Below are 25,000 nucleotides of genomic sequence, written 5' to 3' on the forward strand. Positions count from 1 at the left end.
TTGCTAGTGCCTTTATCGTGTTAGCATCATCAATAAGTTTGCTAGTGCCTTTATCGTGTTAGCATCATAAATAAGTTTGCTAGTGCCTTTATCGTGTTAGCATCATCAATAAGTTTGCTAGTGCCTTTATCGTGTTAGCATCATAAATAAGTTTGCTAGTGCCTTTATCGTGTTAGCATCATAAATAAGTTTGCTAGTGCCTTTATCGTGTTAGCATCATAAATAAGTTTGCTAGTGCCTTTATCGTGTTAGCATCATAAATAAGTTTGCTAGTGCCTTTATCGTGTTAGCATCATAAATAAGTTTGCTAGTGCCTTTATCGTGTTAGCATCATCAATAAGTTTGCTAGTGCCTTTATAATTTTAGCAACATAAATAAATTTGCTAGTGCTTTTATCATTATAGCAACATAAATAAGTTTGTTAGTGCCTTTATCCTTTTACAACTTAAATAAGTTTGCTAGTGACTTTATCCTTTTAGCAACAAATAAATTTGTTAGTGTCTTTATCCTTTTAGCAACCTGAATAAGTTTGCTAGTGCCTTTATCATTTTAGCAAGCTAGGTAAGCTTGCTAGCACCTTTATCCTTTTAGCAACATCAATAAATTTGCTAGTGCCTTTATCCTTTTACAACATCGATAAGTTTGCTAGTGCCTTTATCCTTTTATAACATAAATAAGTTTGCTAGTGCCTTTATCATTTTAGCAACTTAGGTAAGCTTGCTAGTGTCTTTATCCTTTTACAACCTAAATAAGATTGCTAGTGACTTTATCCTTTTAGCAACAAATAAATTTGCTAGTGTCTTTATCCTTTTAGCAACCTGAATAAATTTGCTAGTGCCTTTATCATTTTAGCAACCTAGGTAAGCTTGCTAGCATCTTTATCCTTTTAGCAACATAAATAAATTTGCTAGTGCCTTTATCCTTTTACAACATAAATAAATTTGCTAGTGCCTTTATCCTTTTACAACATAAGTAAGTTTGCTAGTGACTTTATCCTTTTAGCAACCTAGATAAGTTTTCTAGTGTCTTTATCCTTTTAGCAACCTAAATAAGTTTGCTAGTGCCTTTATAATTTTAGCAACCTAGATAAGTTTGCTATCGCCTTTATCCTTTTAGCAACATAGATAAATTTGCTAGTGCCTTTATCATTATAGCAACATAAAGTTTGTTAGTGCCTTTATCCTTTTGCAACATAAGTAAGTTTGCTAGTGACTTTATCCTTTTAGCAACATAAATAAGTTTGCTAGTGCCTTTATCCTTTTACAACATGAATAAGTATGCCAGTGTTTTTATCCTTTTAGCAACCTAAATATGTTTGCTAGTGTCTTTATCATTTTAGCAACCTATATAAGTTTGCTAGTACTTTTATCCTTTTAGCAACCTAAATAAGTTTGCTAGTACTTTTATCCTTTTAGCAACCTAAATAAGTTTGCTAGTACTTTTATCCTTTTAGCAACCTAAATAAGTTAGCCAGTACCTTTATCGTTTTAGCAACATGAATAAGTTTTCTAGTGCCTTCATCCTTTAAGCAACATGAATAAGTTCGTCAGTGCCTTTAACCTTTTAGCAACAAATAAGTTTGCCAGTCCCTTTATCCTTTCAGCGACATAAATAAGTTTGTTATTGCCTTTAACCTTTTAGCAACAAATAAGTTTGCTAGTCCCTTTATCCTTTCAGCGACATAAATAAGTTTGCTAGTGCCTTTATCCACTTAGCAATATAAATAAGTTTGCTATTGTCTTTATCCTTTTAGTAACATGAATAAGTTTGCTATTGCCTTTATCCCTATAGCAACCTAAATAAGTTTGCTAGTACCTTTATCATTTTAGCAACATGAGTAAGTTTGTTAGTACTTTTATCCTTTTAGAAACCTAAATAAGTTTTCTAGTGCCTTTATCATTTTAGCAACATGAATAAGTTTGCTAGTACCTTTATCCTTTTAACTACCTAAATAGGTTTGCTAGTGCCTTCATCTTTGTAGCAACACGAATAAGTTTGTTAGTGCCTTTATCATTTCAGCAACATAAATAAGTTTGTTAGTGCCTTTATCATTTCAGCAACATGAATAAGGTTGCTAGTACCTTTATCCTTTTAGCCACCTAAATAAGTTTGCTAGTGCCTTTATCATTTCAGCAACACAAATAAGTTTGTTAGCGTGTTTATTCTTTTAGCAACATGAATTTAATTAATGTGGCCACTTATGAAAAGCACAAATGGGACTTCATTAAATGCATTTTCTAGTAATACATATTCTGCAAGCTTCGACTGAAAAGAAAAGAGCTTAGGAGTGAGATTTGTGTGCAGGAAAGAGATGCATAAAAAGTAAATACACTTAGTAAGGTCATAAACTGCCTTTTGAAAGCTTTATTCTTTTTGAATGCATTTATCCTACAAATATCCCTTTTGACGTTATCATCCTTTCAGACAAGCCACTTTAGAAGAAGCCCCTTTTGATGGAGGGGCTTCAGATTGCTCTTCAGTTTATCCGACAATTCACTCAAACAGAATTAAAAAGCTAATTTCCTTCGTATATCGTTTTCCATTATTGAAGACAGCGCGCAGTTATGCAAGCAGTCACGGTTTTCTCTTCCATTAGTTAAGAAGAAAAAAAAAAGCTTTTTGGATTATGATGTTGAGAATACAAGCGATGCAATACGAATTCACGCAAGGGGTTGGTGCCGTCAGTGCGCCTCTCGCAATGTGTTGTAGACATTAACTAACGGTATTTACAGTATCTCTTCGTCCTTTAGTTTCTCCGTTCTAGTTCATTTTTTTCTTTCACCTCTAACCTTTAAAGGTTGCTCATGAATGGCAGAAGCAAGGGACAGTGACAATGCCCTAGAGACTGACCATATACAGTATAAATATGATCAGCGCCCAAGCTCCCTCTCAACCCAAGAAAGGACCAGGAAGAGCCAGGCAATGTCTGCTGATGACTCTCCACAAACGGCTCATCTTCATCTCACAAGGATGGCGAGGTTGCAGACACTACAAGAAACTATCGAATTTGACCTGGTCTCGAACCCCAGTCCAGCAGATCACTAGACAGGGAAGTTTTCAATAGACCACCACAACTCATAACTTGATAGGAGCTACTTCCATTTGCACTCAAACGCGGAATGGTCTTCCAGGCCCTAGCGCTGGTTGTTTTTCATAATTCACATAAACCAATCCAATCTGATGCAACAGGAGTAACCAATGCACGTATCCCTATTACATACAAAACATGCATCATGTATTTACTGATCCGTCACGTACATCATGTTTGCAAGCCAATGCTAAATCTGTTTTCATGCATAGCAATGAGGGGGATTTCTCTTTCATTCTGCTCTCTTTAGTCTCTTTTATCTCTCCCGGTCTCGTTCTACGTTAGTCCAGATTGATGGGAGTTGATTATTTTTCCCAGGGAAAGGTTTATTTTTACAGTCTTTTATAATTCCGTCTACCCTATTTCCTTGTTTGTGTAAGGGGATAGTTTTCAGATATGTTTATGCAAATTTATTTGCTGCATCTTTTACTGTTTAGGGAACATACTTTGATAGTTTCTAAACTTAATAAGTATCGGAAATTATTGTTTTGACATATACAATATATCTATATGTGTCATTACGTTTGTAATGAATTGACAATATCTTCTCAACGTCCAAAAATCAAACATTTCTCCAGACAAACTGTCCTCCAGATGGTGTTCAGGATAACAGGAAAATTGGATTTACTTCTCTTCATTTGTTATTTTTTGGTGTTGACACGAGAGAGAGAGAGAGAGAGAGAGAGAGAGAGAGAGAGAGAGAGAGAGAGAGAGAGAGAGAGAGAGAGAGAGATGCATGTAAAACTCATGAATATACTATTTTCAGTTGAAAAAAAATATGAATCTTTAGCGGTTACTTCTTTGTGTGTTTATGTATATACGTGTATTTACTATGTGTATGTGCATGATTAGCATGAAGAGTAGCCTGCGAAGGTAGAAGATTGTAGTTATAAACAAGTTAAGATATACCAGAACAACTTGAAGCGGATAAAAGCAATTGAGTCATGAAATCTTTGCGTTGCGTTATGGCCCGAGAAATACCAACAAGGTTTACTAGGTCACGATTATGCTCAAGATACAAGGTTGAACGTGCAGTTTTTGCTGCGTCACATACAGTAGGCCGTTGACTTCCCTTCCTGTTCTTTTTCCCTTCGGTGTATGCCTGAACTGTCCCCTGTGGATCAATTGTTTGTTAATGGTAGAAATTATGATCTATTGCCCAAATAGTCATTTGACAAGAAGCATGGAAGAATATTTCACTTTTTCAGACATTCTTTGTGAATACGCAAATCGTTAATCATCATCATCTTCTTCTTCTTCTTCTTCTTCTTCTTCTTCTTCTTCTTCTTCTTCTTCTTCTTCCTTTCTTTCTTTCTTTCTTTCTTTCTTTCTTTCTTTTTTTTTGGGGGGGGGGCTGCAGAACTTGAATTCCTTATATTCCTTAGTTTTTCTAGGGCCTGACCTAGTAAAAGGAACTAGGTTAGCCGTGTCGATGATCTTTGATCCTAAAGGTGATAAATGTCGTATGATTAATGCAGACCTAACTTTGTAAAGGAAAGGCAAAAGAATAAAAGGGGATTGAAGGGTCTATCCATAAGCAATGGACTTTGGTTCTGAGCGGATGGAAATTTGTGTGTGAAATCACCAAAACAGGGAGAAACCTTCAAGATCCTAGCAGGAAAGGAATCGAGAGTGTCAATAGGTCCTTAAATATTTGGAACCGAGTCTGGTTTAGGCTCGCAGTGGAAATGGTAATTGGACAACCATGGAAATATTGAAGGAAATTACATATATCCTTTACAGTTCTAAGCAGAAATACTTGTGGTTACTTCTTCGAGATCATAGATGGTAATATAGGATTGCTTTACTTCATGATGATTCTTAAAGCAAGCCTTGACATAAAAGTCATGGACAAGATCAATTATTTTATGCTCGCTAATCGTTGTATTTTTTTGTATAATCAACTAATCATGTTTTTGAATGACTGTTAAATTTAACTTATCAGACAAGTTCAATCTTAAACCCATGAATTTCGAGTTAATATTCATATCACAAGCATCAAAATAGTTCAGTAATTGTTCAATTAATTAATTAGTCTTCAGTCATTCATTGCGACATCTGGAGACTGTTTAATGAAGTCTTGTGGTCTTGATAGGTTTTTATCCTTGTTGTCGATATTGAATTTATGATCTCTGATGAATGTGAAGTGTAAAAGTTTAGGAAAGATATGAGTAAAATAAGGATTTTTTCTGTTTTATTCAGCTGTCAATTGGCATCAATGACCTTACAGTAGATGTCAGGATGCCAGAAAACTTTAAATCAACCAATCAATCAATCAGCTATTAACGCCAATATGTCGCACATTGTCTAAGCAAATAATAGATTTAGAAAAAAGGAAACGAGGGACCACTTATTTTTTTGAAATATATAAGCTTATCCCTCTTATATATAAATAGTCTGTAAAAGTTCCATTTTGGTAAATTTTTTTTATACATTGTTATATATTCATATTCTTTATAAATAGAATTACCATAATTAGAATTTAATATATAATATATATATATATATATATATATATATATATATATAATATAGATTGATGGATTGATAGATAGATAAATAGATAGTGCTAATTTTATTATTAAGAAACTCCTATACACTGTAGATTACACATTTTAATTAGAATGAAAAAGTTGTATGTCACATTTTGTTTTATTAGAAACCATGAGAAAAAAATTGTGTTGTCGTACCATTGACACCAGTTGCTATTGCGTGAATAAGTCCTAGCAATTCGCGAGAGATTTCGTTTTCTTTGGACCAGTTTTAATGTTATTTTTATTATGAAATTTAAGATAGGATTTTATAAATAATTTCATTATTCCTTTTTCATGATAATGTTGAAGTTCCACTTCAAAATTTGCGTTTTCCTGCTATCTGTCAGTTATAAATTATAACTGCTTTTTTAATATATGTTTAATTTTGTTCTCAGAAGGGAGTAATGAACTATCTACCTCTTGGAATGATTAAATGGGAAGTATATATATAACCTGAATTAGTAATAACAAAACTTTAAAAAATTATCTTTAATCATATATATGGCATTATTTCTTAAAATCAAATCTTGTTCTAGAGATAATCATTGATCAGATTGTACTTCTTAATTAACATGACATTGGTTGTCTCCCGTTTTCTCAAATATGTTAAAGAATCTTCAGTCACTTGGAATATCCTTTTTGAGGGGAAATTCTCCCACAATGTCGAATAATCATAACATCATGATGACGTAAATTTTGCAGTCCTTCTTTGGTATTAGATTGAACATGCACACACATATATATATATATATATATATATATATATATATATATTTATATATATATGCACACATCGTACATACATGCATAGTCTTAGATTAGCATTTTCAAATTAATCTGATAAAAGGCTTTACGATGCATGAACTTGTGGTAGAGAAAAGAAGCCTGATAAATTGTTAACAAGGTAATTTGCATTATTTCACGTGTCCTTATCTGGTATATAGAGTCTGCATACCAACAGAACGCAATCTATTCTGGCATGTGGTTGAACAGTTGAATAAATGCAGTCACTCAACCTTCAGTATCTTTTTGGGTGACCGCCAAGAAATGTCAGACGTTGTCGGCATATGAGCCACGAGACACACACACACACACACACACACACAGCAAAATCTATAGCACAAGTCTGTGTTTTTTCTTGGAAAAACATTTCGTCATGCTGTCGGGGTTAGAAGCAAAAATCTAATCTCGTGTATTTTCCTTTTTTCTTTAGAATTAACCGAATCGCTTTGATGTAAGCAATAATCCAATCTCGTGTATTTTCCTTTTTTCTTCAGAATTAACCGAATCGCTTTGATGTTCAAATTTTTTATCGTTTTCATCAAGTTTTCTCTCTTGTTTCGTTCGCTTCTCGCCTTCGTTTTTCTTTGAAAGTCGATGTGTAGGTTATTTATGTCAGTTATCACAAAATACTTGTTATTCTGAAACATAGATAAATCTATCCATGTCAACAACCTTCTCTCTCTCTCCCTCTCTCTCTCTCTCTCTCTCTCTCTCTCTCTCTCTCTCTCTCTCTCTGCAAGTACCTTTAGAATTGGTGATTAGCGTTCACTTCAACCTCCCTGATTAAAGGTATTCATGTGAAAGTGTCACATTACACACTATTTAAGATCAAGGTTAATCTGCACACTAGACACTAATCTTTTGTTTATCAGCCGAAGCAGCAACCTGTGCTGCTAATTATTCGCATTTTCCCCCAGTCTATTCAACTTCAGTCTAAAAGCAGATTCGCTAAAGTATCTTAGTCCTGTGTCAGCGACGCGTCAGTTAGTAAAGATCAATATTTGAAATTAAGTAACGAGACTCGGAAAGTGGATGAATTAACTTAATTGTTGTCATTCATCTCTTTATGATCATTATTCAATTAAGCCCAGTAATTCGAGATTCTCGAAAGCATACGAACTGTTGGAATACTTTGCTTTCGTAAGAGGGAAGTTAGACAGCGACTCCAAATCTCATCGTTCATTTTCCGTGTTTATAGCTCGCTTCTGCTCGCCTTTGGAGAGAGATGTCATTTATCTCGGGAATCTTTGTTTAGTCGAGAATGATCAGACGATAATTTTCTTGCCATTTTAACCGACTGGAGAAGGAGGAGACAAAGCCTCTCGTTGGGGACACGATCGAACGCTTTTGGTTCGTACGTTCCAAACCTTTTCAGTTTGTTTGATGCTTTATGGTAATTGCGTCAAAGGATTCTTTTTTAGATAAAGAATTTTACGAATTGCAACGTATTTAATGGATGCTCAAGCCACACTTTAAGGCTGAGAAGTCAATGACCGTCACTAATTTGGTCCGAATATTTTCGGCTTGTTAGCCTTCAGCTAAATTAATTAACTCTGGAAAGTCATTAACTTTGGGCTTCCTGACTTACGTTATAAGCAATGTCGCACGCACCAGACTCTCAAGGTTTGTTGCAGGTATTGGTAACTTGTTCGCCTCTTGGCGTTGCTGTAGTTGTTTAGCGTTTATTGATGATCACGCATCAGGATAATTCCAAAACTTGGAATATGAAGGGTTCCGGATAAACGCATATTTGATTAAATTCTTAGGTAGATTTCTGATTTGTAGCTGTTAAGCAGTCTCGCCCCAGATTTGTTCTTTTGGTACTAGGAATCACCTCATTACTCCATTTATTATTTGTATTTTTTGGTTTTCTGGATGACTTACAATGGTATATATTTCGTACCTGCTTCTGTTTCCTTGTACCCTTTGATCTAATTTTAAAAGGAATAGTTATATATATCTGATTGGTATATCACAGACTTTAACCAGTTTGCTCCGTATTTTCCTTCTATTCTGGGCTAGATAAAGATATTAGTTGCCTATGAATAATAAGTGTGAATTTTCAAATATTGCGAAAGGCAAAATTTGATAACACTCTCTTCAAACTTTTGTTAGGGGTAAATAATAGTATGGACTCCATTGTAAAAGTTTATGCAGTTTATATAGGAGATATTTATTTTAATGTTGTTACTCTTCTTGAAATATTTTATTTTTCCTTGTTTCATTTCCTCACTGGGCTATTTTCCCTGTTGGTTCCCCTGGGCTTATAGCATCCTGCGTTTCCAACTTGGGTGTTAGCTTAGCAAGTAATAATAATGATAATGATAATAATAATAATAATAATAATAATAATAAATAAAAGCGCTTTCTTTCCCTCTTTCTCAAAAGAAATTGTGTCAAAATTACAAATTGGAACCAACAAAGTGGTTAAATTGCTTGTAACTTTTGTTGTAATGGATAGATTTTATCTTTTGTAAATGATTTTGATTGAATTTAATGAAGCTGGCAGCTTCAAGTCAAGGCCTGGAGGTAGAAAGGTAAGGTTTGACGACCGATTCCTTGATTTATTTTCTTCGAAGTCTGAAATCTCGAAAACATTTTATTAACGTGACCAGAGAATCTATCAATCAGAGGTGATATCCGTAGAGTAAATGTGAAACGTTACGGGCTTTCATTTGTTAGGTGACTAAGCGAAAGAAAGGACGAACCTCGATTTTCATTCACTGCAATTTTAAAGTGTAGAGAACTTGAGATGGAGAGAACCCAATGAAGTTTATTCATCGAAAGTGATGTACCCATTCAATTAGCTATTTCTTGTATGAAATATTTTTGGACTTTATGCAGATCCCAAAGGGAACTTATGTGACATATTTTTTTAGTTATATTAATCTATCAATTCAGATTCATGTGGAAATAATTTGTTATGTCACTAAGCTGAAGGAATGATGATAAAAACGAAAGTTCGACCTTGCGCTTTACTACTGTATTTTCATACATGTGTACTTATATATATATATATATATATATATATATATATATATATATATATATATATATAATATATATATATATGTGTGTGTGTGTATATGTATATATATAGTGTAAATATTTTATATATTTATATATATGTTTATATATATATATATATTTATATATATATATATTTATATATATATAATTATTTATATATATATACATATATATATATATTTATAATATATATGTTTATGTATATCTATATATATATTTTTATATATATATTTTTATATATATATATATATATATATATATATACGTATATATATATACATATATATGTATATATATTTTTATATATACATATATATATATATATATATATATATATATATATATATTTATATACATATATATTTATATATATGTATATATATATATATATATATATATATATATATATTTATATACATATATATTTATATATATGTATATATATTTTCATATATACATATATATATGTAAATTTATACATATGTGTGTGTGTATATATATATATATATATATATATATATATATATATATATATATTATATATATATATATATATATATATATATATATATATATATATATATATATATATATATATATGTAGTGCGTGTGTGGTTTGGGGGTCGCAGATAAACCTACAATTAGATTCACGTATACTTTCATGCATACATTCATATTGTTACGATGTGAATCACCATAATAGAATTTGATCCATACGTACAATACTTTACTTGAATATTAGAATTAATCACTTGTTATAATGTTTTCGTTTTATGTACTAACTTTACTTGGGGGAAGTTTGCATAAAGGATTGCAGGTATTAATTAAATATATTTTAATATTTTCTCATATTACAAGACAGTATATTTAATTTCCGGCTGAGCACTTTTAATCTATTGCACTGTTTTAATATAAGATAACTCCAATGAATTTACCGGACGATGTAATTTTATTAATGTTTTACTGACTCTGTTAATAGATATTGGTCATTGCTTGTTCATGAGGAGATCGTTAATCATAATGAAATGTCACTTAGAACAGGCGTTGCAAGTGATACAGAATTGCAGGTTTTTGTACTACACTCTTGTTTTGATGTCACAGCCAAACAGAGAAGAGGCTTCTGATATATCACTGATTAACACCAGCTGTTTATGATATGTTAAAGAAGACTAAAACTTCACAGTTTTTATTCATTTTTTTTATTGTGTGGCCTCTCTGGTATGGGTTATGCTATTGAGGCGTGAATTCCGATGTTGTTTGTATAGCCCAAGGCTATACAAACATATACTGATGGCTCCAAATCTGATGCTGGCGTTGAATTTGGAGTAAATAGTAGTTCATTTAACTGTAGAGGTGCACTTCCTCCAATATTTTCCTATTTACCGCTGAATTATATGGCATACTAACCGCTATCGAGAAAATAGCATTAAAAGAGGGCAATTTTACCATTTTTAGTGATTCAAGAAGTGTCCTTCAAGCTTTAGAAGGTTTTAATTCTAATAACACTTTAGTTTTAAAGATTTTAGAGTAGCTTTTAATCATTGGCCTGAAAGTTATAACAGTTCGATTTTGCTGGGTTCCGGCACAGGTAGGCGTGTCTGGAAATGAAGAGGCAGATTCACTGGCAAAGAGTGCTGCAGCAGAGTTGCTACCAAGAAGGTGTCCCATTCTTTGTAATGATTTTTTACCAGCAATTAAGAATTTAATTTATGACAATTGGCAACAGTATTGGGATAGGTTAACCGACAATAAGATGAGAGAAATTGCGATTGTTATATCGCCTTGGAGATATAATGGGATGGCCCAAAAATGGGAGACTACTCTTTGTCGTCTCCGCATTGGTCTCACTGATGACACATGAGTTTCTGCTGGCTGGCCAACACCAGCCATATTGCGACGACTGTTTAATACCCTTGACAGTGAGGCATTTGTTGACTTGAATGCCCCATTTATAGCACAGAAAGAAATAGATATTTGTTTGAGGCTCCTGGTTAAGATGGCAGGTTCGTCCTTGCCAAGATCCTTGGACATGATGTGTCGTACAATGCAGTGATATTTTTAAATTTATATCAGAAGCAGGTCTTTTTACTGCTTTTTAACTTTTATACCATATTTACTATTCTGGTTTTAATTGATTATTTTTTAATCCTTATTCATAATAAACGATATTGGCGTCAATCACCATCGATGTCAGGATGCCAGAGAACTTCAAATCAATCAATCAACCAAGGGCAAAGGATATAAAAAAAAAAAAAAACTGAAAGAAGGTTTGGGCTATACCTTGAATGAGAAGAGGGTTAAAAAGTCGGGAAAAAAGAAGCAGCAATAGAATGCAAAGGCTTTACTGTAGTAGGAAAGACACACTTTGGCTACCTCGCTGGTAAGATAAACACTTCTAAAACTATATTTTCTTTTTGCGCTGATTATTTAACGAAGTCTTGAAGTTGGATTTATCCCGCTTTGGAAAGGCTTTTTTTCCTGTAGGAAATGAAGCTTATTTATTTTAAATGAAGTTTTCTTTCAAAATTTGAATAATTTTGTTACATTGGCAATATTTCCCTTCTCTGTATCTGTGGTTTTGTAGGAAATTCCCATCTAATATTTGGAATTCCCTTCAGGATAAACCCACGAGTGAGCAGATTTGAATGTTGATGTTCTTGATATTTGACTCATTTCAACATCGAGACCAATATCTCATTAGTGACGCAAATCAGCTCGTTACACATTAATTCTCGTTGGGGGGAAAAAAAACTTGCTAAGAACAGCTATTTGTGTATTCTCTTGAATATACTACAGACCTGTGCATATATATATATATATATATATATATATATATATATATATATATATATATATATATATATATCAGAATTTTAATCAAATTTTAAGAACAAGTAATCTGAGTTATTAAAAAGGATTTGGACAGGTTTGATGTCAGATTATATTTTGTTAATTTTGTGTAAATAGAAAATTTCTCTATGACGTCATTGTTACTTGAAGCCATCCATATTTAACAAAAAGAATATTCTTAAGTGATGATGAAGAGGTCAAACTTTACTCGTTATTTTTAAAGAAGTTTTAATAATTCACGATTAAAAACCATATGTAATGTTGGTTAGTTAAGGCAATGACTTAAAAATATCTGGTCATTGCACTTCCCATAAATATTCTGAATCATTTGCCATGTTAAAAAAAAAAAGCTTTGGAAGTGCAAGTACACTGAAAATGCTTAGCACGTCTGAGCATCAAGCAGGTCTTTTTTTTTGTACCAGTCCTGAGTAATAAGGTGTGTGCTGCTCTTTTTAATCGATGACGTAATCAGGGGTAAATGTAAGACGAGAGAGAGGGAGGTCTATATTCCTAAATATATGACAGGTTTTATGCTTTGGGTTTTGTTATCCTCAAATCATTGAAATTACAATATGGTATAACTTTTTTCATATGATTTGCTTTAGTTGTTATTGAAGATTTAAAGCTACATCGAAAAATAGTGTTACATTGTATTTCCATAGTTCTGGATAATTTCCTTGGAAGGTATATGGAAAAGACTTTCAATCCAGTGAGATGTTTTCATTCTCTCTTTCTCATTTTGATTATCTTTTCTCCTCTTTCTGTTTTCGTTTTAGGCGGTTCCTTTTATTATGGCTTGAAAATATTTCCTTCTTTAAATAGTTGGCCTTCGAATCTCATTACATTGTAAATTATTGGAGTTAATTTTTTATTTTTTTTCTCTTGTTTTCATCTAATTCATTCCCACTTGGAAGGTAATAGGAAAGATTTTCAATCCAATGAGATGTTTTCGTCTCTTTTTTTCTAATCTTGCTTGTCTTTCCCCATTTTTTTTTTTCTGTTTTTGTGTGACTTAGTGAAGTTCCATTTATCTTGGCTTGAAAATACTCCCTTCTTCTTTAAATAGTTGCTCTTCGAATCTCCCATGACATTGTAAATTAATCGAGTTTTCCTTTTTTTTTTTTTTTTTGCTTTTATCTGATTTTTACTGTTTTTTTCTCACTGTCTTTTGTTTTAATCTAATTCATTACTATTCTTGTTATCATAACTTTCGATCACTTCCTTCCGCGTCAATAATTTTCGTAGAGGAAAACACCCATATTTTTCCCTCTCCTTCCAGTGGAGCCTATAGACGCCGACTCTCTTTGGTGCGACTTTTCTGCCCAGGGCGACAGTTTTCCAAGTATTGGTCGACGCTGATTGCTGTTTTGAAGGAGTCTATTTTCACGTCCAGCTTAATCAAATTACCCCCATAAACGCTGCTTCAACCAGGACGCGAGACCGGATGAAGGAGCTGTCTCGTGTGTGCGTGCGCAATAGTGTTTTTCCCCTTCGTAAGGCAATGAGAAGAATTCGCCATTTTTTTTTCTTTTCCTCTTTCATTTTTCTCTCTCTCCTCCAGGCTTATTCTCCTCTTAGCGGTGGTCAGTGTTTATCTCTTTTATCGCGCCATTACACTCGTTCCTGCTTTCGGAGTTGACAAGGAAACACCGCCTGGAATATTTATTCAGGTAAATTGGCCGATATCATCTCATAACATTTCTATTAGCGAGAGATTTTTCCCCGGTTTTGGGTGAACGATATTTGACACCAAACTGGTTGTTGTTTTTATTTTTATCTTTTTATTCTTTTTATTTTTAAAAGAAGCTTCCAAACTCAATTTTGACATCATCAGCATCATCATCATTCCAGCGACATCGGACGTCTCGAATCATAATGATAATAGTAATTCTCAATCATTCTCCTTAAGTGTGTGACATTTGCTTCTCGCTTATTCGTTTCTTCAATGAACGTGGTGACGTGACCAGTGAATGGATTAGTGTCGTTACTATCTTTCGCTTGAATCGTTTATCGAGTTCGCTACTGAAGAGACAAGGAAGTTGGGCAATAAAAGAAACACTTGAGATAATGCTAAATTGTGTGTATAAGGTTAGATTAGTTTCTTTCCCTCTATTCATCTGTGTAGTTAGGACTTGTATTTGTACGACATACAATGTGTTTGTACACATAAACACACACACATATATGTATGTATAAAATATATATATATATATATGTATATGTATATATATATATGTATATATATATATATAGTGTGTGTGTGTGTGTGTATATATATACAGTATGTACAGTATGTACGTATGTATGTAGATATATATATATATATATATATATATATATATATATATATATATATATATACTGTATATATATATATATATATATATATACTGTATATATATATATATATATATATATATATATATATATACTGTATATATATATACATAAATATATATATATATATATATATATATATATATATATATATATACTGTATATATATACATATATATATATATATATATATATATATATATATATATATATATAAACATCTGTGTAAGTATTCTTTAATGAGTGGTATCCATATCTCCGCTACAAAACTTAATACTCATTCCTTCTTTTTAATGATTTTCTTAATTAATCCATTCTTATTGCATACTTGATCTTAAGCATATAGGAGTATGCCAAAAACCACATTTAATATTAAAAGCGTATACATTATATTCAAAGTTTTATCTTAACATCTCGCTGGAGCTGCTCCTCTGATCTCCTTCGGAGCCTCCATCAAAATACCAGGACATGATTTTACGGTCTTAAAACCAGTAGGAGCGGAGGGCGACGTAATCAGCCCTATTGATACACGAACAGACCACGTCTCTGGCAGGATGTCTGGTTCCTCTACTTTGCTGCGTGATGATGTGATGTGACGCCCAGGTCAATTTCATGCTTCAGCCCAAGCTGACCAATTACACTTGCTTCTTGTAAGACGTCGTGACCTGATGTTACCTGACTCTATTTTTGGAAGCATAAGGAACTATACGCTAATCTCTTATCAGGTTGATTTTGGAGTTATCTGTATCTGTTGCCTGACCTTATTCATTTAAGATGAAATCAAATGCAATCTTAAAATTATTATACTTTTAATTTTTCAATTTTTATATCTTTAAAGGATTAATTTTTCATTTATTTGAATAAGATGACACGATGCCTTAAATGTTACAGCTTGAGTTTTGTTTGCATTTTTATCCTTCCAGTTTTAGTAATGAGTTTGAATCTTTCTGAAGTTAAAACTGTTGATATTTAATCTAGTTTTCTATGATCCGGGTTGGATTGCTTTATTAGTAAGCAGGATTATTTTCTCTTATAAAAACCTGAAGACTTATCTCTTTGGAAAGTGTTATGATAGTGATCTGAAAACTATTAAGCCTGAATACAAATGCTAGCGAATAACTGAAAAGATACAGAGCAAAATATTAACTGGAAAGAAATTATTTTCACACACCAAGGCCCGCCTGAACAGACTCTTAGTGTCTGATGGAGGGCGAGAAATAAACCCCTAAAGTAAAGTAAATATATAATTATTTATATAAGAATGATTTATTTTAACGTTAGGCAGTAGGTTTGCCAGGAACCAGGCACCCGTTGAGACACTACCGCTAGCGTCACCGGGTCCTTTAACTGGCCAGACCGGACAGTACTACAATGGATCCCTCTCCCTGATCACTGCTTATTTTTCCTTTGCTTACACCGAATAGTCTGGCCTATTCTTTCCACATTCTCCTCTGCCATCATACACCTGACAACACTTGAGATTACTAAACAATTCTTTTTTGATTAAAGGGTTAACTATGGCACCGTAATTTTTCAGTGGCTACTTTCCTCTTGGTAAGGGTAGAAGAGATTTTTGGTATAGCAAGCACCTCTTCTAGAAGGACGCTGCAAAATCAAATTATTCGAAGTGTTTGTTATGTGTTAGCAGAGAGGCGAAGTGACTGCGAGAGAGATTTATTCAACAAGACAACAAGCTTTTATAAAGAGAATTGAGAGCAAGAGTGACCCAAAATACTAATTGTATAAAACGTGAGATAGCAAGCTTAACAGGTTTATATTATCAGTGCAGGGGAGAGCGAGCAATACAAAAAAAACAATGACGTTGCAGTGTACCCGTTTATGAAAAATGTGCTGTACAACATATACATATATCCACACACACACCCATATATATGTATGTGTGTGTGTATATATATGTGTATATATATATATATATATATATATATATTCTGTGTGTTTTTACATATGCCCAGTGTATGTAACTTCTATCCCAATTGTGATATTGATGTAACAAAGGATGACAAGAATCCTATTGTTCTCTTGTCAGTATAACACAAGGTGAATGGAAGTTTTCTCCCCCACCAAGGACTCCTCAACCCTACGCCAGATACTTTTCTCTCTTGGAGCGCGGCTTCATTATCCAGCAGTGAATTTTTACTTCTGCGCTGTATCCGCCACTTTTAAATTGACTGCCATTGATTCACGCATCTTATTAGTAGAGACGATAAGTAACAAAAGGCTATTGAAAATATCTTATAGCCTATACTTAATTGTCAAGATTCCCCATAACAGTCATTAATTTCTTATGATGTTCATAGTTCATTTTATAATAAAGCTGTCAAGTAAAAAGGTCTGATGAGTGTTATTGTATACACTTGAAAATTTGCCATAAAAAAAAGTAAAAGTCTTGGAATAAATCTTGCCAGGCATTTACTGTTGTAAAATCAGATATATTGACGTTAAGGAGTGATATTACGGACACCAAACCGTAAAAGATACTTACAAAGTAGGGTACAAATTACGGTCGCCTGTATTTTACTGAAATGCAGCCGAAAACTGTATATTTTTACGGTGACTTTCCGATTAAAATTACGGGGTTTTTTAAGTGTATGTAATATTCAGCGAACTTTACTTACATTTAACTATATAACAAACCCACTAATTTTAAGAAATATGAAAAACGTCCATAAGAAGAAAAATTCCGAATTACCATCATTACCGTTTACCCATTGTCTATATTCGAACCCACCCAATGGAAACTAGAAGAAATGTTAGAACTAAGAACCCGGAGTAAGGACTTGAGGCAAGAACGCCACGCTAATGGTTTGTACAACAATTAGTAGGCAATTAGGAAAATATCAGTGTCAGGGTCTAATGAGGTTTACGAAGAAAAATACAAAATAATAAGTAATATCTAAGTGTGGAATATATATATATATATATATATATATATATATATATATATATATATAATGTACACACACATATATATATATATATAATGTACACACACATATATATATATATATATATATATATATATATATATATATATATATATATATATAATGTACACACATATATTGTGTATGTGTATTTATATACATACATGCTGTATATACCTAGTTTTAATTTTACTCATGATAGAATCGGTCTAGGAGCAGTCCATTCAGTTAAATGGGAAAACGAATCTGTTTTGAGTTGTTCATTAGGAAAAATCCCTCCCCAAAAATAATAATGTAGACAAATGACCAATTACCTGTTTTGTGGCTAAAATGATTTTGGTTCATCATATTCCAGATGTGATGAAGGTGAGATCAAAGTTGAGACCTGGAAGTATTTCAACATCTGACATCAAAGCTTTCCTCTGGAAGTTTGCCACATCCTGTTTATTTGGTTCTCTTTGTGTACATCATAATTTAGTGATGGGAAAAAAACAGGCGATTCTTTTATCCGCTTTTTTATGCAGCTACACTTTTCTTCATTTCTCATATATTCAAGAACATCTGTAGGCAATGCTTCGTTATACTTTGTTTTTAACTTTTCAATTTATAAAACTCCATTACGGATCCTGTCTTTTATCTATCAGCATATGTTTGTTGATTTTTCGTTATTTTATTTTTACATAGTCATTCATTTCCCAGCTCCGTTTTTCTACATTCATCTCCCAGGTCCGTTTTTCTACATTCATCTCCCAGGTCCGTTTTTCTACATTCATCTCCCAGGTCCGTTTTTCTACATTCATCTCCCAGGTCCGTTTTTCTACATTCATCTCCCAGGTCCGTTTTTCTACATTCATCTCCCAGGTCCGTTTTTCTACATTCATCTCCCAGGTCCGTTTTTCTACATTCATCTCCCAGGTCCGTTTTTCTACATTCATCTCCCAGGTCCGTTTTTCTACATTCATCTCCCAGGTCCGTTTTTCTACATTCATCTCCCAGGTCCGTTTTTCTACATTCATCTCCCAGGTCCGTTTTTCTACATTCATCTCCCAGGTCCGTTTTTCTACATTCATCTCCCAGGTCCGTTTTTCTACATTCATCTCCCAGGTCCGTTTTTCTACATTCATCTCCCAGCTCCGTTTTTCTACATTCATCTCCCAGGTCCGTTTTTCTACATTCATCTCCCAGGTCCGTTTTCTCACATTCATCTCCCAGCTCCGTTTTTCCACATTCATCTCTCAGCTCCCTTTTTCCACATTCATCTCCCAGCTCCGTTTTTTCACATTCATCTCCCAGCTCCGGTTTTCCACATTCATCTCCCAGGTCCGTTTTCTCACATTCATCTCCCAGCTCCGTTTTTCCACATTCATCTCCCAGGTCCGTTTTTCTACATTCATCTCCCAGCTCCGTTTTTCCACATTCATCTCCCAGCTCCGTTTTTCCACATTCATCTCTCAGCTCCCTTTTTCCACATTCATCTCCCAGCTCCGTTTTTTCACATTCATCTCCCAGCTCCGTTTTTTCACATTCATCTCCCAGCTCCGGTTTTCCACATTCATCTCCCAGGTCCGTTTTCTCACATTCATCTCCCAGCTCCGTTTTTCCACATTCATCTCCCAGGTCCGTTTTTCTACATTCATCTCCCAGGTCCGTTTTCTCACATTCATCTCCCAGCTCCGTTTTTCCACATTCATCTCTCAGCTCCCTTTTTCCACATTCATCTCCCAGCTCCGTTTTTTCACATTCATCTCCCAGCTCCGGTTTTCCACATTCATCTCCCAGCTCCGTTTTTTCACATTCATCTCCCAGCTCCGTTTTTTCACATTCATCTCCCAGCTCCGGTTTTCCACATTCATCTCCCAGCTCCGTTTTTTCACATTCATCTCCCAGCTCCGGTTTTCCACATTCATCTCCCAGCTCCGTTTTTTCACATTCATCTCCCAGCTCCGGTTTTTCACATTCATCTCCCAGCTCCGTTTTTTCACATTCATCTCCCAGCTCCGTTTTTTCACATTCATCTCCCAGCTCCGGTTTTTCACATTCATCTCCCAGCTCCGGTTTTTCACATTCATCTCCCAGCTCCGGTTTTTCACATTCATCTCCCAGCTCCGTTTTTTCACATTCATCTCCCAGCTCCGGTTTTTCACATTCATCTCCCAGCTTCGTTATTACACATTCATCTCCCAGCTCCCTTTTTCCACATTCATCTCCCAGCTCCGGTTTTTCACATTCATCTCCCAGCTTCGTTATTACACATTCATCTCTCAGCTCCCTTTTTCCACATTCATCTCCCAGCTCCGGTTTTTCACATTCATCTCCCAGCTCCGGTTTTTCACATTCATCTCCCAGCTCCGTTTTTTCACATTCATCTCCCAGCTCCGGTTTTTCACATTCATCTCCCAGCTCCGGTTTTCCACATTCACCTTCCAGCTCCGTTTTTTCACATTCATCTCCCAGCTTCGTTATTACACATTCATCTCCCAGCTCCGTTTTTCCACATTCATCTCTCAGCTCCGTTTTTCCACATTCATCTCCCAGCTCCGTTTTTTCCACATCCATTTCTCAGCTCTGTTTTTCACATTCATCTCTCAGCTCCGTTTTTCCACATTCATCTCTCAGCTCCGTTTTTCCTCATATACTTTGTTGAAAGGTTTGTTCCACATGATCGTTTACTCCTTTTCTTGCTTGATGATATTAATAATGATGATAATTAAAACTGACATTTCCTTTATACAGTATTCGCCCAAAAGACCTTATGATGGTTTATTTACTGGAATATATGAATGAAAGATAGTATTTATATGCTTATATTTATTCTGCTCTACTTAAACTCAAGTTCTGTTGTTGCACATTTCAACTTTTCTACAAAAGTGGAATATACATTGCATATGGTTATTTTCATTAATAATAATAAAAAAGTATAGTTGCGATGCCATATTACATAACTCGATTAAACCTTTTTTTTCCGCCAGTATTTGGATTCAGAATATTCATTGAATATTTAGCCATGAACTTGACCCTGAAGCTTCGTAGAATTTATAGAAATTTTGGTTCTCTGATCATTTGAATATTTCGCCTTATATCGACATTCTAGCAAATGTCTTGCCATGTATAGATTATGGAAGTTTTATCGGATTCTGAGAAATTTGATGTTAAGAAGATTTTAACGTGTTTAAGAAGCACAGATTTAATCGATAGAATATAAAATTTTCTTTATCATAGATTAGTATCTAATTTGTTTTCTTATCAATCATATATATATATATATATATATATATATATACATATGTATATATATATATATTTATATATGTATATATATACATACATATGTGTATATATAATTGTGTGTATATATATATACATACATGCATATATGTATGTGTTTATATATATATATATATATATAATATATATATACTGTATATATACATGTATATATGTGTATATATACATTTTTGTGTGTATATATATATATATATATATATATATATATATATAAATTTCCTCCCTTTAATAATATGCAAATAATCATATACTTAAACCTACTAAATATAACTGGTTATCGTTTAGAACTTTACATGGATACATATTCATTAAATACTCGAGAATAGATTACCATTTTCTTGAAAAATTTCCCTAAGTAAGTTTTCACTCTTGTCTCTGTGTCTTCCTCTTATCTGTGTTTAACATTATATCAAGATACGAAAATTTTGAAGGCTTATAGGTTATTTTGATTTCTTTACATAATTCATCGTGTAATTTTGAATCTTTTTAAGTTTGCATTATGTTTTGATAGTTAAACCCGCTAGAAAAGATTGCATATTATTACATAATTTTCATCAGCGAGTTTATAATTATTTTTTTCATTCATTCTTTGTTTTATCATATCCCAGCCGCAAAAATGAATTTTCCAAGAAACAAGCACACAGACAAACGAACATATTTTGATATTCTTACATAATTTTCTTCAGCGAAGCTACTTTTTAACCTCATTCTTTATTCAATCATAATCCAGCCACACAATGATTATATCAAGAAACAAACACTTGGACAAAAGTACATATTTCAGTGTTCTTACATAATTTTCATCAGCGAATATATAATGCATTTTTACCCTCATTCTTTATTCAATCATATGCCGGCCACAAAATGATTATTTCAAGAAACAAGCACACAGACAAACATTCATATTTTAATATTCTTACATAATTTCCATCAGCGAATGTATAAATTTTTTACCCTCATTCTTTATTCAATCATATGCCAGCAACAAAATGATTATTTTAAAAAACAAGCACACAGGCAAACGTACATATTTTAATATTCTTACATAATTTTCATCAGCGAGTATATAATTTTTTTTACCCTCATTCTTTATTCATTCATAAGCAAAATGATTATTTCAAGAAACAATCATTCAGACAAACCAACATATTTTAGTATTCTTACATAATTTCCATCAGGGTATTATAATTTTTTTTACCCTCATTCTTTATTCAATCATATGCCAGCCGCAAAGTGATTATTTCAAGAAACAAGCACACAGACAAACGTACATATTTTAATATTCTTATTAATTTTCATCAGCGAATATATAATGTTTTCTACCCTCATTTTTTATTCAATCATATGCTTAAAAAAATTATTGTTTCAAGAAACAAACACTCAGACAAACGTATGTATTTAAATATTCTAGCATAATTTTCATCAGAGAATATATAATGTTTTTTACTCTCATTTTTTATTCAGTCATAAGCAAAATGATTATTTCAAGAAACAAACACACAGACAAACGTACATATTTTAATATTCTTACATAATTTTCATCAGCGAATATATAACTTTTTCTACCCTAATTCTTTATCCAAGCATATGCCAACCACAAAAGGATTATTACAAAAAACAAACGCACAAGCAAGCGTACATATTTTAATATTCTTCCATAAATTTTATCAGCGAATATATAATGTTCTCTTTACCCTCATTTTTTATTCAATCATATGCCAGCCACAAAGTGATTATTTCAAGAAACAAACACACGTATATATTTCAATATTTTTGCATAATTTTCATCAGCGAATGTATAATTTTTTTTACCCTCATTCTTCATTCATTCATAAGCAAAATGATCATTTCAAGAAACAAACACACACACAATCGTACATACTATCAATAAACGCATCACTTCAGCCTCACCATTAAAACGCACACTCTTTGTAAAAGCTTTCAGCATCTTCCTGGAAAACTCAATAAAACTTAAGAAAAGAAAAGAAAAAAAAAAAAACTTAGCAAGAGGCATGAAAGTGGAGGATCCACCAGTGGAGCATCCCTGTTGCATATTTGCGTACGCAGCGGTGCACATAAACATCGTCAAATTACCATTAAAAAGCAATCGAGATATTTTTTACCAATGTGGCGGTTTGTTGGTAGTCAAACTGACGAGTTAATTTCGTTTTATCGGTTCTGCAAGCACTAAATCTCGCGCATCGCATTTGTTGTTCTGTCGATCTGTGTGGGTTTTCGTCGGAGCTTCTGTTGGAAGAAAATTTTTTTTAATATTTTGTTTAAGTGGAAACGTTTTGCCAGAGCTGTCATTGTGTGCTTCCGAAGCCTTGTTTGAAAGTGATAACGTCTCTCATTAAAAGCGTTCCGTGGTATATTCGTTTATTTTGTTCTTACTTTGGTAAAGACAATATTTATTTTAAAATTTTTTTTAGAATCTAGAATATAAGATTGAAGATGATGGTTGGGGGGGGGGGGGGAGTTAACCTGAACACTCAAGATAAATTTAAAAGGATGGTCAGATTACTTAATATAATATATGTGGTATGACTAAAATCATACTTGGAAAAAATAGATTACACATATTAATAATCAGTTCTATAAGTGATGTAACTAATCATTGGTAAAAAAAAATTGATAAAAATTAATTATCGTAATAGAATTATGGAAATTGCTGCTAGTTTATAATTTAGTTTATAAAATGCTCTGTTTGATATAGCTATATTTGTTTAAAGTTTTACTCAAAATGGGTAGAAGATGGGCTTTCATATTTTTTTATTTAGTAAAAATCATAACTTTATTTGATATTCTCATGAACTTGCCTTTGTCCTGACTGATATCTAAAAAAAGGAAGGTCTTTTCAGTTTCTTTCCATGAAGTAAATCTAATGGCAGATTGATTGTAAAGGAGACATTTCGTCTGCTATTATTTTTGTCATAAACTTTTATATCTTATTATTATTATTATTTTTATTATTGTTATTGTTATTATTATTATTATTATATTTCTTTCATTTCTGTATCGGATATTTTTCATATACTAACAGCTTTTAATGATAATCAAACATATATTTGCTGTCGGCATTATAACACTTACGTACATAACTGAATACCATAGCCTCTGTACTATGGTCTTCCACCAAGATCTATAGACCTTGGTCTTCCACTGTCTTTGGGTAGAGTTCTCTTGCTGGAGGGTACACTCGGGCACACTATTCTATCTATTTCTCTTCCTTTTGTTTTGTTAAAAAAAAAATTTATAGCTTATATAGGAGATATTTTTTTGTTTTGTTAAAGTTTTTTTATAGCTTATATAGGAGATATTTCTTTGGATGTTGTTACTGTTCTTGGAATATTTTACTTTTACTTTTTTCCTTTCCTCACTGGGCTATTTTTCTTGTTGGAGCTCCTGGGCTTATAGCATCCTGCTTTTCCAACTAGGGTTGTAGCTTAGCAATTAATAATAATAGAATTTGCCGTTGATGCCTTTCGATGCATAAAATGTAATAATGACCTTACTTAATTTTAAATTTTTCGCTGTATTGTGAAAAATTAGTTTTCCCTCTGACTGACAGTTCCAAGTTTAATTAGACTTCCCACCATGAGAGATGAATGGACAGTAATCTTGTCTTTCTCCTTTATTAATAGCAGTTAGTAATGGTTGAATGATTACTTCTCTAAGAAAACCTAAGTAGAAAATCTTGAATAATGATAAAAAGACACTTTTAGCCATAATTCAGCGTTAAACGTACCTTGAAAGAAGTATGAAGGTTAGATATAAAAGGCAATATACTAATCATCCGCAAGGGGCAGATCCCTAAAACACTTTGCTGAACTTCACTTTTGATTATTATTATTATTATTACTTGCTAAGCTACAACCCTAGTCGGAAAAGCAGGATGCTATAAGCCCAACAGAGAAATATACCATTGAGGAAAGGAAATAAGTAAAAATAATTTTTTTTTTAAGAACAGTAGCTACTCTAAAATAAATATTTCCTATATAAACTATAAAAACTCCAATCAAACAAGAGGAAGAGAAACAAGGCAGAAAAGCGTGCCCGATTGCACCCTCAAGCAAGAGAACTCCAACCCAAGACAGTGGTGGCCATAGTACAGAGGCTATGGCACTACCCAAGACTAGAGAACACTG

The 25,000-nt window shown here is 33.0% G+C and overlaps 2 protein-coding genes across 3 annotated transcripts in view; one reads left to right on the forward strand and one right to left on the reverse strand.

The window, feature by feature from the left end:
* Positions 1-25,000, forward strand: part of LOC137658456 (uncharacterized) — a 262,901-nt gene that overhangs the window by 36,225 nt on the left and 201,676 nt on the right. The window lies entirely within an intron of this gene.
* LOC137658910 (cysteine-rich, acidic integral membrane protein-like) lies at positions 18,252-20,123 on the reverse strand. Its single transcript, XM_068394030.1, has one exon. The coding sequence runs from the start codon at positions 20,121-20,123 to the stop codon at positions 18,252-18,254; it is 1,872 nt and encodes a 623-aa protein (XP_068250131.1).

Source organism: Palaemon carinicauda, chromosome 19 (assembly GCF_036898095.1).
Source record: "Palaemon carinicauda isolate YSFRI2023 chromosome 19, ASM3689809v2, whole genome shotgun sequence".
NCBI lineage: Eukaryota > Metazoa > Arthropoda > Malacostraca > Decapoda > Palaemonidae > Palaemon > Palaemon carinicauda.

Excerpts from the sequence above, each read along its gene's own strand:
- LOC137658910 (XM_068394030.1), bottom strand. The coding sequence starts at position 20,123 with ATGGATGTGGAAAAAACGGAGCTGGGAGATGAATGTGGAAAAACGGAG.